This window comes from Hippocampus comes, unplaced genomic scaffold, assembly GCF_001891065.2.
Source record: "Hippocampus comes isolate QL1 unplaced genomic scaffold, H_comes_QL1_v1.1 scaffold172, whole genome shotgun sequence".
In the NCBI taxonomy this organism is placed as follows: Eukaryota; Metazoa; Chordata; class Actinopteri; order Syngnathiformes; family Syngnathidae; genus Hippocampus; species Hippocampus comes.
The window spans coordinates 250565-264503 of record NW_017805072.1 but is presented as its reverse complement, the minus strand read 5'-3'; the positions used below and the strand labels follow the sequence as shown (position 1 = coordinate 264503).

Here is a 13939-nt window from a genome sequence, read left to right as displayed (position 1 = left end):
GTGTTCACGATCTCGATGGACGCCTTCTGGCGGCGGTGACACAGATCACAGAACCTCTAAAGCTCAGGTTATCTGGGAATCACGTCGAACACAGACGATTTTATCTGATGCATTCCCGAGCCGTTCCAGTTATTCTCGGTTTACCCTGGCTCAAGACACACAACCCAGTTATTTCATGGGAGCGCCCGGCAATAGAGATTTGGAGCCCGTTTTGTTACGAGCATTGTTTGCGATCCGCCATAGGAGGGCGCGTGCGTGTCGGTAACGATGCCCCTGAAGTCATCTACCTTGACGGAGTGCCTAGTTGCTATCATGATTTGCAACAGGTTTTCAGCAAGGACCGCGCCCGATCTTTGCCTCCACACCGTCCGTACGACTGCGCCATAGACTTGCAGGTGGGCGCCCCGCTGCCGAGCTCTCGGCTATATCAGGTGTCTCATCCAGAACAAGAGGCATTGAGGGAGTATATTAATAGCTCGCTCGCTGCAGGTCTTATCAGACCATCACGATCACCGTTAGGTGCAGGGTTCTTCTTCATTGAGAAGAAGGACAAGTCGTTGCGGCCGTGTGTGGACTATCGGGGGCTCAATGACATTACCATTAAGAATAAATACCCACTTCCGTTGTTAGACTCCGCTTTCGCTCCCTTACAATCGGCCACCATTTTCTCAAAATTAGATTTACGTAGTGCGTACCATCTGGTTGGCGTGCGGGAAGGGGATGAATGGAATACGGCTTTTAAGACTCCATTAGGCCATTTTGAGTATTTAGTCATGCCTTTTGGTTTGACTAATGCTCCCGCTGTGTTCCAAAGTCTGGTCAATGACGTGTTGAGAGACCTGTTGAATGTATTTTGTTTTGTTTGTCTCGATGATATTTTGATTTTTTCCCAGTCATTACAGGAACACAAACAGCACGTCAGGCTCATTTTACAACGGTTATTAGAGAACAGGCTCTTCGTCAAGGCAGAAAAGTGTGAGTTCCATGTACAAACCATCTCTTTCCTGGGATTTATCATCGAGCAGGGTAAGCTGAGAGCCGACCCAGTTAAAACTAAGGCGGTGGTGGCATGGCCAACACCTACTAGCCGTAAGGAGCTACAACGGTTCTTGGGGTTTGCCAATTTTTATAGAAGATTTATTCGGAACTATAGCCAAAAGGCTCTTCCGTTAACCCGGTTGACTTCCATTAAGATCCCGTTCAAATGGGACTCGGATGCAGACTCAGCATTCGCGAACTTGAAAAAAAGCCTTCACTAACCCACCCGTACTGCAACATCCTAATCCTGACCACCCTTTTGTTGTAGAGGTGGACGCCTCGGATTCAGGAGTGGGGGCAGTTTTGTCTCAACGTTCTCCGGCTGACCAGAAGCTGCACCCCTGCGCCTTTTTCTCTCGTCGACTCAGTGCCGCTGAGTCGAACTATGACATGGGAAACAAGAGAACTACTGGCTGTTGTTGCAGCCCTACAGGAATGGAGACACTGGCTCGAGGGGATTAAGGAGCCATTCACTGTTTTCACAGACCATAAAAACCTGGAGTACATTCGCTCCGCTAAAAGACTGAATTCACGACAGGCCCGGTGGGCACTTCTGTTGACTCTGTTTAATTTCACCCTCACATACTGTCCCGGATCCAAGAATACTAAGCCTGACGCCCTCTCCCGTCTCCACGATCCCGCGGAAAGGGACCGCACACCAGGAACCATTCTTCCGGACCATTGCATCCTGGGGGCGTTGAGGTGGGAGATCGAGCGGAGGATTCAGGAGGCTCAAGATGGGGTCCAAGTCCCGGCTGAATGTCGCGCAGGGAAGCTGTTTGTGCTTCCACCACTGCATTCGGAGGTGTTGCAGTGGGGGCACGGGTCCAAGGTGGCTTGCCATCCCGGGGTGAACCGGACTCTGCATCTCATCTCCCAGCAGTTCTGGTGGCCAGAGCAACGGAAGGATGTCGTGGAGTTCATCAACACCTGCTCCGCCTGCGCCTGCGGTAAGGCCTCGCATCAGCCTCCGGCAGGGTTGCTCCAACCACTACCCATTGCTCCTCGACCCTGGTCCCACATCTCCCTAGACTTTGTCACAGGTCTTCCTCCATCCCGTGGGCGGTCCGTCATTCTCACGATTGTGGACCGTTTCTCTAAATCAGCCCACTTCATCTCGCTGTCCAAGTTGCCGTCGGCGTTGGAGACCGCCAACCTCCTCGTCAAGCATGTTTTCCGTCTCCATGGCATTCCTCTGGACATTGTATCTGACCGGGGGCCCCAGTTCGTGTCCAGAGTGTGGAAGCGTTTCTGCCGGTCCCTGGGGGCCACGGCGAGTTTGACGCCAGGATACCACCCGCAGTCCAATGGACAGGCGGAGCGTGCTAACCAGGATCTGGGGGGCGGCCCTTCGTTGTGTGTGTCTCCACCGTCCCTCGTCCTGGGCCGACCACTTACCTTGGGTGGAATATGCACACAACACCCTCGTCTCTTCAGCCACTGGGCGGTCTCCTTTCATGACGGCCTACGGGTATCAACCGCCGCTGTTCCCATCCCAGGAGGGGCATGTAGAGGTTCCATCGGTGCAGTGCCACCTCAAGCGGGCCCATCGCGTATGGAAGGAGACCAGGGCCGCATTATCCCGCACGGCATCCAGAAACCGGCAGATCGCGGACCGTCGTCGACGCCCTGCACCGACCTATACGGTGGGGCAGGAGGTGTGGCTGGCTACAAGGGACCTGCGCTTGGCCGGCACGTCTGCCAAGTTGGGGCCACGTTTCACCGGACCGTTCGTGGTGGAATCTATCATCAGCCCCGTCGCAGTCAAGCTCCGGTTGCCTGCCTCCATGAAGGTGCACCCCATGTTTCACGTCTCTCTGATCAAGCCGGTGGCGACCAGTCCCTAGGCTCCTTCTCCCACCCCGCCTCCTCCTCTGCGGGTCGTCGACGGTGACCCAGTGTACACTGTGCGGACCATCCTGGACTCTCGGCGCAGGGGTAAGGGGTTCCAGTATCTCGTCGATTGGGAGGGCTACGGGCCCCGAGGATCAGCAATGGGTCTTCCGCTCCTGGATCTTGGATCCGTCCCTTCTTCGTGACTTCCACGCTTCTCACCCATCCAAACCGGGGAGGCCGCCGGGAGGCGTCCGTTGAGGTGGGGGTACTGTCATGTTCCGTATTTGGCAGCAGGTGGCAGGCGTTCATTTCTGCCGCATGCACACCTGCTGCCTATTTGTCTGTGATTGCACCTGCTATATCTAGGCGCTCCGGCTGTCGACTCATTGCCGGAGTATTGCATGCCGTGCCACTGCTGTTGCCCATGTTTGTAAACATTGTTCGAATACGATTTGCTGTTTGTTACATTTTCGTCGTCCCATTAGGATTATTCAAAGCGTGTACTTGAACTAGTAATTGTCTAATCATTTTCCTTGCCGTTTTTTGCAAGAGCTTTTTGTTGTCGCGTTACATTAGTTCCTGGTTCTCGTTTTTACCAGCGTTTTCTGTTTTTCATTCGGCGGAGTTTTTGTTTATAATAAATATTATTTTGAGACGAAGTCCTTGTCAGTGTCTGCTATTTTGGAGATCCACTTATTCTCATTTGCTCTGTTACGTCCGAAGCAGTTCTTTTTTCCTGCTTTGTGCGTAATGTGACAATCATCAATTTTTGATTTTTCTTTACAGTCTTGTTTTATGTTTTTGATTTATGCTGCTAAAAGATATTTTTCGCAGCGGAACTGTCATTTTTCAAATTTATTTAACATCCATCAAATATTTTTATTTTGAGTTTTTTTTTTTTTAGCGTCACAAAGACTGGCACCTCACTAGATTGTGTCCATTTGTAACATCCACTGTATATTTAAGTACTGTATTCTGTAAAGTTCCATTTAGGTGTGACATGGCATTGTGCCATCCTGTGAGTAATTGTTCCTTCAGATATGAGGCGACAATACAGCGGCTTAGGCTACCATTCTCGTTAATTCATCTGCCTCCCATGCCAAGCGGGTGAACATGATGCATGCTTTCAAATATTTCAGATTCCTCACTGTAAATCTTGGTATCATCGCAGGTACCTTTCTAATGATGGGACAATGTGGGACGCCCCCCCCCCCCCCAAAAAAAAAAGAAAAAAAAATCTCCGTCGGTTGACATAACAGACACAGACAGAAATGCAGTCTCCGGCTGGATGGATGACTTGTGGAGCCGACGATGAGAAGAAAGCAGCGTCAGCGCAGAGCGGAGATGCATATGTGGAACTGGGAGTCGCCGCTTGGAATTGAAACAGATTTACATGGGACTGGAGATGTGAGCCAAGTTCTTTTTTCGCCAATGGATGCGACAGCTTCTTGTTTGCTTTCAAACCTAGCTTGTAGCAGACATGTGCACTTTTTCAGCATGACGTCGCTGAGCCACTGGTGAAAGGACACTTTGATTCTCTCCTCTTTCATCTATAACTGCTTCAAACAACAAAGTGTATGCAGAAAAACTGGTTATGATTGCATGACTGTCTGTATCTTATGTGTTGTGTTGTATTATTTTGTTATTTTATGTTAACTGTTCTGTTGATGGCGGCGCGGGTACCCGCGGTGGCTCCTCTCTCTACTGTGATTAAGAGGAAAGAAATTTCATCTTTGCTGTATGTTGCACATACAGCATATTTGACAATAAAGTTGACTTGACTTGACAATGTAATCAATAAGAAACAAGTACCAAAATTTCAACAATTATTTGTTGCTTTAATTCTTACCATATATTAATTGGTAAAAAAAAAAATCTGAATTCTTTACTTCATCAATGTTGAATTTGTCACGGTACATTCACCTGACCTTGGTGAAGACATCGTGGCTTCACTTCCCACTCAGTGATGGTATGAGTGGCTGTGTGTCTCCCTGTGACTGACTGAAAACCAGTCCAGGGTGGAATCAACATTTCACTTTACGTCAGCTGGGAGAGGCACCAGCTCCCATCCATTCAAAAATCAATTAGAAGCATATTTGTAGGACACTGGACTGTCTCAAAATTGTTTATTTATTCCTTCGTTGTGTGTTCACAAACCACCCCCCATAGAATTTATTTTGTGACTTCCTAGCTTGATTTTCTGTTCTGGTGGATTATTTTCGATTTTCTTCATGTCATTAAAGTTATCGTTAATTTACGTTTTTCAGAGGCGGTCCTTGAACGTCTCTCGAGTAAAACGACAGAAGAGAAGGCATGGAGACACAGAATGACGTGTCTGAATTGGTTGAGACTGAAAAGTATAAATAAAGTATCCGTTTTAAAAACCAACACCACAGCTCTCCTTTTTCGGAGCTGCAACATATTTTACTCTTGCTAGTGAACTTGCCTGATATTCGCAGCACTGCAGCAGTCTAAGAGGAAATTAGAGTAGCTGGCCAAACTTATCAGGAAACTACATTGCAGTTGAAAACTCGTTTCCTCTGGTCAATCATTTTTTCAGGACAAGTTACAGAAACATTAAATATAACCAATTGTCCCTTTGATTTTGTCGGGGAACAGCTCAAGCTTCAGCTATTGGCTTCCTTCAGCTATTGGCTTTTGTTCTGTTTCACATCACAATGGAGTCTGTAGCTTGGCTGAACTCAGTATTGATCAAACCTATACAGATTTGCACGCCAAAACTAGTGAACAGGATTTCAATTTACGGCGATCAGCCCTAACTGCAGGGAGGAAAAAAATCCCTTGGGACATCACACCAGATCACAGGATTATTACTCAGGATAATCTTTCAGAGACATCTGAGAACCGGGCCTTTGGTAAATGTAATCTCAAGGGAAGGAAAATGCTCAAATTAGGCCTGATTAACGTTACGCGTGAAATCCGAAGTTGCTTATCGGAGAAGTGTAAATACTCGGAAATGAAAGTGAAAATGATCTCTTGTTTCTGAGTCATTGTTTCATGCCAAAGCCAAAGGTGTAAATAATAATAGCGTTTTGGGAATACATGAACGTAAACATTGGGTAGATGGGGATAGATGTGCATGCATCCATTTCACAATAATTAGAGATAAAGTTGTCGTTGAGATGCACGACAAGGTTGCAGTGAAGGACAAACGGCAACCTCGTGTTTGCAGGTGTGTTGCGCAATTACCTGACATAGAGTGTGCGCTTTTGAGTGGATCGAAGTGACGTGGAACTGGAACTGACACTGCTGGTCATCATCTGTTCCCTCAGGTCATGGATCTTTGCCTCAAAACGACTGTATTCTGCACACACACACACACACACACACACACACACACACACACACACACACACACACACACACACACACACACACACACACACACATCCGCAGATACACACAGAGGCAAGATTAATAACGTAATAGGCAGAAGTAATATGTGTTGGGATTCTGTTCGAGAGCTTTCGTAAAACCAGTCAATCAGAATTGGCACGTGCAAAAAAGATTTCATTACAAAGTTAGATTGTCCACGATATAAGTGGTTTCTACACGGCACAAAATCAAACAACTTCCATTCCTGGACAGAATTAGGAGCTCCTGAATCCGAATAGACTAAAACCAATATAATATACACTGTGTTATAACAGATGCATTCTTTATCAGCGAAATGACAACTCCTGTTTCCGAGGCACAGAACAGTGTGTATGCATGTATTTATTTATTTTTCTATTTATTTATTTTAATCGGGACAATTTTAGGAAGCTCAATGAGTGAAGAGATTCTTGAACCCAATCTCCAATTAAATGTCGGATAATTATCAAGTTGTCTTGAAAAAACTACTAGCTACTGTGATGTCATTTTCAGCCAAGAGCTAGCGGCAAAATGGCCGGCCCTTGAGATGGACAAAAACGAGTAGATTTTACTGCTTAACACATCCTCCACAAACGGAATATGAATCAGAATGCCGGGTTTTAGACAAATAGGGCAGGATAGAACTTATTTTTTTAAAGAACATTTTTGGGTTGACTTCTCCTTTAACGCTTATTTTTATTGTGGTGTACAAATCTACGGTCTGAAAAAAGAAACAAACCTTCCCCACTGTAATTAATTTTCATACATTTTAATGCATGTGTACAGCATTACAAATTCTAAATTTGATCATGTGTTCTCTTAATCGACGCAACAGTGTTTGCTGTTCCTAAAATAAACCCCATTTCCAACAGCTCTTCTCCATTCAAGCTGAATGTCAAGCAATAATTGCAAGTGAGCTACCAGTCAGCCAATCGATGCAAAGAGCAGTGAACTGCTTCCACACTCAGCACAACAACCCACTGCAGAAGCTCTCTATGGACCTTTTTTTTTTCACAAGTTGCATGAAATTTTCATTTTGTTTCTTTAATTTAAAAGGTACATTTTACTGTAATGCCTCAAACGCCCTAAAACAATGGTGAAATAATAAAAAAATAAAAAAATAAAAATAATTTAAAAACCAACAACAAAATAAAAACAAATAAAACATACAACCATCCATTTTTTCAAAATGCTTCCTGCTGCATCTAATCTCGGCTGGCCTTGTTTTGGTCTGTCAATTACAAGGCACTTCTTGACAAACCATTCACATTTATACCCATACACCAATTTCGAGCAGAGATGTGAAAATTAATCGATTAATCGATCACTCTTTCATTGTGAAATTAATCAACAACTATTTTCACAAATGTTTTCTCCAAATGCTATTTCAGTCTCCCAACAGCAATTATTCTGTGATTTATGCAGTTCTTCATGAAAACACACTAATTATCTTTTGTGTTTAGTCAAAACAAGACATTTGCTTTTACTTTGGAAAACAATGACCAAACCTGTAACTGAATCAGTTTCAAGAAGGTTGGCGACGACAACATCAATCCCTCTCGTGGCATATTGCCTAACCGTTGTTTAGTTGTTTCTTAATCACTAAACTAAGCCAAATAAACAAAGATAATTGGTTAATAATCCTTTATCTGTAAAAACGGTTTGGAGTTTTAAAAAATTCTAAATGAAAATGTATCAGCTTATTCGGTGGATTAATTGATAGAACATCCATCCATCAGCTCATCCTTACAAGGGTCACGGGCGTCCTGGAGCCGATCCCATCTGTCTTCGGGCAGTAGGCGGGGACACCCTGAACTGCTTGCCAGCGAATCGCAGGGCACACACTGACGAACAACCATTCCCACCCACAGTCACACCTCGGGACAATTTAGAGTGTTCAAACAACATACCATGCATATTTTTTGGAATGTGAGAGGAAACACAGAGAAAACCCGCGATGGCACGGGGAGAACATGCAAACTCCAGACAGGAAGGTCGGGGCCGGACTCGAACACGACCTCTGCACTGTGAGGCGGACATGCTAACCAGTTCTCCACTAAGCTGCCCATCGATAGAATAATCAATTCCAAAAATATTTGACAGAGGCAGCCATAATGGAGAGTATTTCAATATAAATCAAAATCTAAAATGCTTTTTTTAGTAAGAATGAAGGAAAACAGACTACCCGGGGAAAACTAACATCAGCCAGCAATTTATGATATATTTGATCACAGCTGAAAAACATGTCTTCTGAACATCATACATGATCACAATGTCCCTGGCAAAATGGCCCCAATAAGACTTCTGATGGGTGGGGCTGTGTATGTCCCTGAACCATGGGCAGAATCTAATCAAAGCTTACTAATTCAATTACGCTTGAGGTACACTACTAACAGGAACCACAAAGCCATCCACAAACCAAAGACATCCAGAGCCTTTCTATACTGCTGTATTTCTTTTCCTTCCTATAAATGAAATCCGCCTCCTGACACATTTTGAAAAAGATAGCGATTAGTTGCAAAAATTCATGTAGAATATTTAATGCAAGGAGCATAATAATAGATGCATGAATTTGATGCACAACGGCCATTCAAGATGACAATGAAGGTGACCTTTAGTGGGAATACATTTTTTCCCCATCACTGACCCGAGTCCATCACCTTCAATCTTACACCATCATCAAATCGTATCTGCATGTTAATACATTAACATATTTGCTTTGCTTCACACCATAGAATCTTCCATCTCGGAGCATAATGCCTCAAAACAGTATTATGGGATTGAAAGCAAGATGGAAAGAAAGATACACAGGAGAAAGAACACAAAATAGATTAAAGCCACACAGAATAGTTCTCCACGTCCTTTCATGCACCCTGTAACCTGATAAGCTGTCCACTGTAGTAACCGCTGTCCCTGAAAGGGTTAATGCACAACAGCTCAATCAAGGAAAAAATCAAACTCTCTAAACATAGGAAAGCCCTTGTCGGGAAGCAAAGGGCCCCTCCCTGGGTCGTCACCTTACTGTGACGGAGGGCTTTGCGTGCCCAAATGATCTGAGGAGCTAAGTTGTCTGGGGCTTTATGATCCGAGCAGGGTCATCCTAGGTGAGGGACCAGACAAAATACAGCTCCAAAAAAACTCTAAAATGAGTTTTCCCCTTCCTGGATGCAAGTCAACAGGGCCCCACTCTGGGGCCAGGCCAAAAATGGGACTCGTGGGGCCTGCACCCAAATGATGAAAGGTTGTAATTGTTTCTCAATCTGCGGTTGTATTTGTGCAGAAGAGAGACAACATTGAAGATAATAAATTCATGAAATCAACTCGAGGAGAAAGTCAGATAGGCTCTCATCATCATTTTCTACGTGGCTGAGTGGTTTATTATTTTAGTGCTGATGTCCAGTTTGAAAATGTTGGTACGAGTGAGGCAGACAGGCACTGCTAGAAGCAAACCAGCAGATCAGGTGAAATTAGTACTGCAAATGTGACTGAACTAAACCAACAACAATTGTTCAATGTCACTGACAATGTTGATAGCCACTGGAGTATAGTCATGGAAGTGTTTTCAAGGATTCTCACAAGGGAGCTGAGAATGATAAATTGCAATGAACAGTACATTCACATTCACGGTCTGCTAAAACTCTAAAACTCACTGCAGCATCCTTTAAAAATGCAGAAACGAAAACATTGTGATTTTCTTTCAGATGTTGGCATGTAACTAACTGAAGTAAGCAAGATAACAAGTCAGCGCGTTCGGCTTTTCTCTCTTTCAACTCCGTCTCTGCTGTACTCACATGCCGATGGCAGGCTTGGCTTCCGTGCGATAAGATGCTGATGGGGTGGCTTTTCGATCAGTGTCAGTGCATGGGGCAGTGGAGTCCCAGGATGTTAATGTGAGGAAAAGCCAGACCGACAAGACGTGTGCAGAAAAAGGACAAATAGTTCATGCCACTTCCGCATGTGAACATGCCCGAGTGGAAAGATATAAAAGTCTGTGTAGATATGCAGGAAAAAAAACGTGCGCGCGTGTGCCTCCAAAAATCTTGCCAGTGCCGCTTGGCTGCTACAGAAAAAACAGATGCTAACGCTCTCTCTGCTGCGCTCTCTTCTTCACTGTGGTCGCTCCTCCCATTCTGACAGCAGCTTGCTTTAAGGCACACATACGCACACACGCAGACACGCACTGTTTCCTCGGGTCACTCATGCAGCAGAAAAGTGAGGTGATGCCAGGCTCTCCTGCCCTACTTTGGCCCAGGGAGTCAGTCACCACCCACACACATTCATAATAACTTTGAGAAAGCATTTTTCATTTTGATTTGGGGGAGTTTTAATAAACTCCTCAGTAATTGTTGCCTAAAAATAGACCGGTCTTGATAAATGATGGGTAATATGCAAAAGTGTTTCATCTTCAGAAATAGCACTCTTCACACAAGTCATGTCTGACATGCGCTAATTAGTTTTGGTCAAATCTTGTATCACTGTTTTTGTGAGAAAGTGCCTCTGTAATGTATGTAGCATTTCACATGCAGTTCATGTTGGTGTAGAAGACTTCAGGTTGGCCCCATAATTTCGACCCACACAATCTTCCCAAGGAAATTGTCAAAACTTCACTCGACAAGAAGTTTCTTTCACTTACTAATGTCAACAAGCATCATCTCTCAAACAAACAAAGTAACCAAAAAAAAAAAGAGAGGCGAAAGAGGAAGGGAATAAAAAAGCCGAGAGAGAAAGTCAGATAAATCATAGACAGATGACATATGGACACGATGGGTGATGACAAAGACGACAGTAATGGCTCTGAGGCTCATAATACTGACATCTCCCCTTTCATTTTCCGAAAAAACCTTTGCCCCACTGCCTCTTCATTCCTCCAGGGGGAGCAATGTTCCCTCCCTTACACCATTCCCTTATTGCATTATGCATCTTAAGTGTGCAAACTACAGATTGTGTGCATTGCACCAGTGCAGCAATTTCTTTTTTAGCTCTACATACCCGTCTTATAGAACGACTCGTGTTCCCACAAACCCGGTGATGAGGATGGGAGAATGTCGACAATCTGCTATATGTATCTGAAGAAAATTTTCTTGACCGAGGCAACATCTACATCAGGGGTCACCAACATGGTGCCCACAGACACATCAAGGACTACATGAGTAGCCCGAGTGTCCATTCCAAAAATAGCTCACCGGTGATGAGACACTGAGACTCTCCAGGAATATTGTAGAAGCGATCATTTCAAAATGTGAACACTGGCAGATATGTACATAATAAAGTGTGGCCAATTGATGTTTGTCTGTTTCATAATTATTGCGAGAAATCGCTCATGTGATCAGTATCTTCTCAGAAATTAATATCAATCATCATTAATTATAACATATGAAGGTAGTTTGAGCAAATTTATTTTAAAAAGAGCATACTATCAAACTGGTAGCCCTCCGCATTAATCAGTCGCCAAGAAGGAGCTCTTTTAATTTCAAAAAGGTTGGTGACCCCGATCGACGTTATCATCATTAGCACAACTGCACTAACAATGTCACTGCGATGGATCACATAAGAAGCTTGACTTAATTGCTGATGTAAAAATGTGACAGACCATTTTTCCACTGGTTTGTAAATAAAATCCTAACTGAGCGCTGCAGTTACTCAGCTATTGTTCCATGCAAATGTTCCATGGCACGCACACATACAGACAGACACACACATACACACAGTCATGCTGAGTGTAATAAGCAAACTAATAGAGGTGCAGATAATCCTCTGTGCATCACCTCAGCATTGCGGCTGATTGTCGTGGACTGTGTGTGTGTGTGTGTGTGTGTGTGTGTGTGTGTGTGTCATGCGAAACCGTGTGTACAGTGCATGACAGTGACACCTGTGTGTAATCCCAGTGACTGATCCTTAAATCAAGCGGAAGGCAATCAAGTGGTCCCATACCAGGAAACCACACAGGAGACATTTGAAGGTTGATACTTTTCATTTTGAGTTTTCCAAAGCATCCACTCATTACACAGAAACTCATACACACATACTGTATGATGAAATAGTCACAGAATTGTTTCCTATTTTACCATGAAAATGTCCTGAACTACACTCCAATGACAATAATGTCAGACAGACCTTGGATAAACCTGATCAATAATGCCCGTTTTACTCTTTGGATTAAAAATTCATGACATGCAGGGAATACTATTGAACTGCAGTCGGTTTGGCCGCAGAAATGCAGCCGTAATGTCAAATACAAAGCCACACAGAGGAACATTTATTCATGCATCACCGTTTGCTGGATCTGGTGGGTCACTTCCCCACTTGGCCCCAAAGCTACTTCTGTGACACTTTTATCCCAAATCGCACCATAACACACCTTTCTTTGCTACCACGTAATCTATCGTTTATGCAGGTTTTGTTACTACTAACCAAACATGAACAAATAAAATAATGAAGCAAGTAATGCCAGGAATGGGAACAAGGGATGGTCGCATGACAGGCGCCGCTTGGAAGGGGAACAAGGGACGACCGTATGACATGCGCCGCCTAGACAGTAACGGGTAGCGGCCACAAGACATGCTCCGCCAGAACAGGGTGGCAATGGTATCAGGCCTTTGGTCTTGCAGGGTCCATTTTTTGGTCAGATCATTCTGTCACTTCCGAAGCTGTAATGTATCTCGGATCGCACACAGCTGATGGAATTGAAGCCCGCTCGGTTGAGGCTGAGGCCAACCTAACACCATTGGATCAGGAGGGTGAAGCTATAAAAACTGAAATCTGTGTAGCGGTTTTTGTTGCCTGACTTCGCAGCAGTGATGTGTTCCTCGAGCCGGTCCTCGAGGCCAAGGACCTCGAGGACCGAAGGTCGGTCCTTGGTCCTTGGCCTTGGCCTCGGGAGTCAAGTCCTTGGCCTTGGCCTTGGCCTTGGGAGTCAAGTCCTTGGCCTTGGCCTCGGGTTGCCGGTCCTCGGACACAATGAGGAATTTGAGCCTCAGATCCCTTGTCCACAGGTATAAAGTGGGTCCGAGGACCGCAAAAATCACGAAGGAATCAAATAAATTCCATCTAGGGAAACCCATATTGATGGATTAAGCTGGCGCTTTAAAAGGGGCGGGTCTGCCACTGACAGGTGACAGTTAGCGCAAGTATAAAGAGCGGCATCACAGTTAGTTTCAATCACGGTTTGTTCCGTTCGCGATCGGCAGTTTAAATAGCGTGTAAAGTCTTTCTGTAACAGTGGTGTCTTTTATTTAGTTATTTTTGCACAGTCGTCACGTTTGTGCGGTGGCACTAGAATGTTTGTTTGAACCAAGTAATTTGCGTTACAGCTGAGTCAATAATGCCGGCACTTCACTTCCGGGTTTGGCCGTTGGGATTTGGAGTCCTTTTGCTGGATTCCAGTTATGTTTGCTGAATGCTTTCTCATGTTTGGAATAATGAATATTGATAATACATAGTTTCAAATCATGGTTGATTTAATTATTTTTTATTATTATTGTGAAGTTGAAGGTATTAAAATAATTAATGTAGTATTAGTGGGAGTGGTAATAATAGTAGTACTCAGAGAATGTTTAGAGATCAGCCATCTCGTTACCTCTGCGTCCCGTGTCCGAGACGCAAAATTAACCCACAGGAGGCACAGTTCCAAACAATCAGTGTTGTGTCCAAGGACCGGCAACCCGAGGCCAAGGCCAAGGCCAAGGACTTG

General features: G+C 44.6%; 1 protein-coding gene across 14 annotated transcripts in view; it reads right to left on the bottom strand.

Annotated features, from left to right (window-relative positions):
- Positions 1–13939, bottom strand: part of LOC109512742 (discs large homolog 1-like protein) — a 134537-nt gene that overhangs the window by 13943 nt on the left and 106655 nt on the right. For 13 of the 14 annotated variants that reach the window (XM_019864698.1, XM_019864699.1, XM_019864700.1 and 10 more), the window contains one exon: positions 6085–6199. In XM_019864698.1, the coding sequence (XP_019720257.1) occupies positions 6085–6199 (115 nt within the window). Of the gene's footprint in view, positions 1–6084; positions 6200–10040; positions 10370–13939 lie in introns of those variants that run through there. The other variant, XM_019864712.1, reaches the window with a different exon arrangement.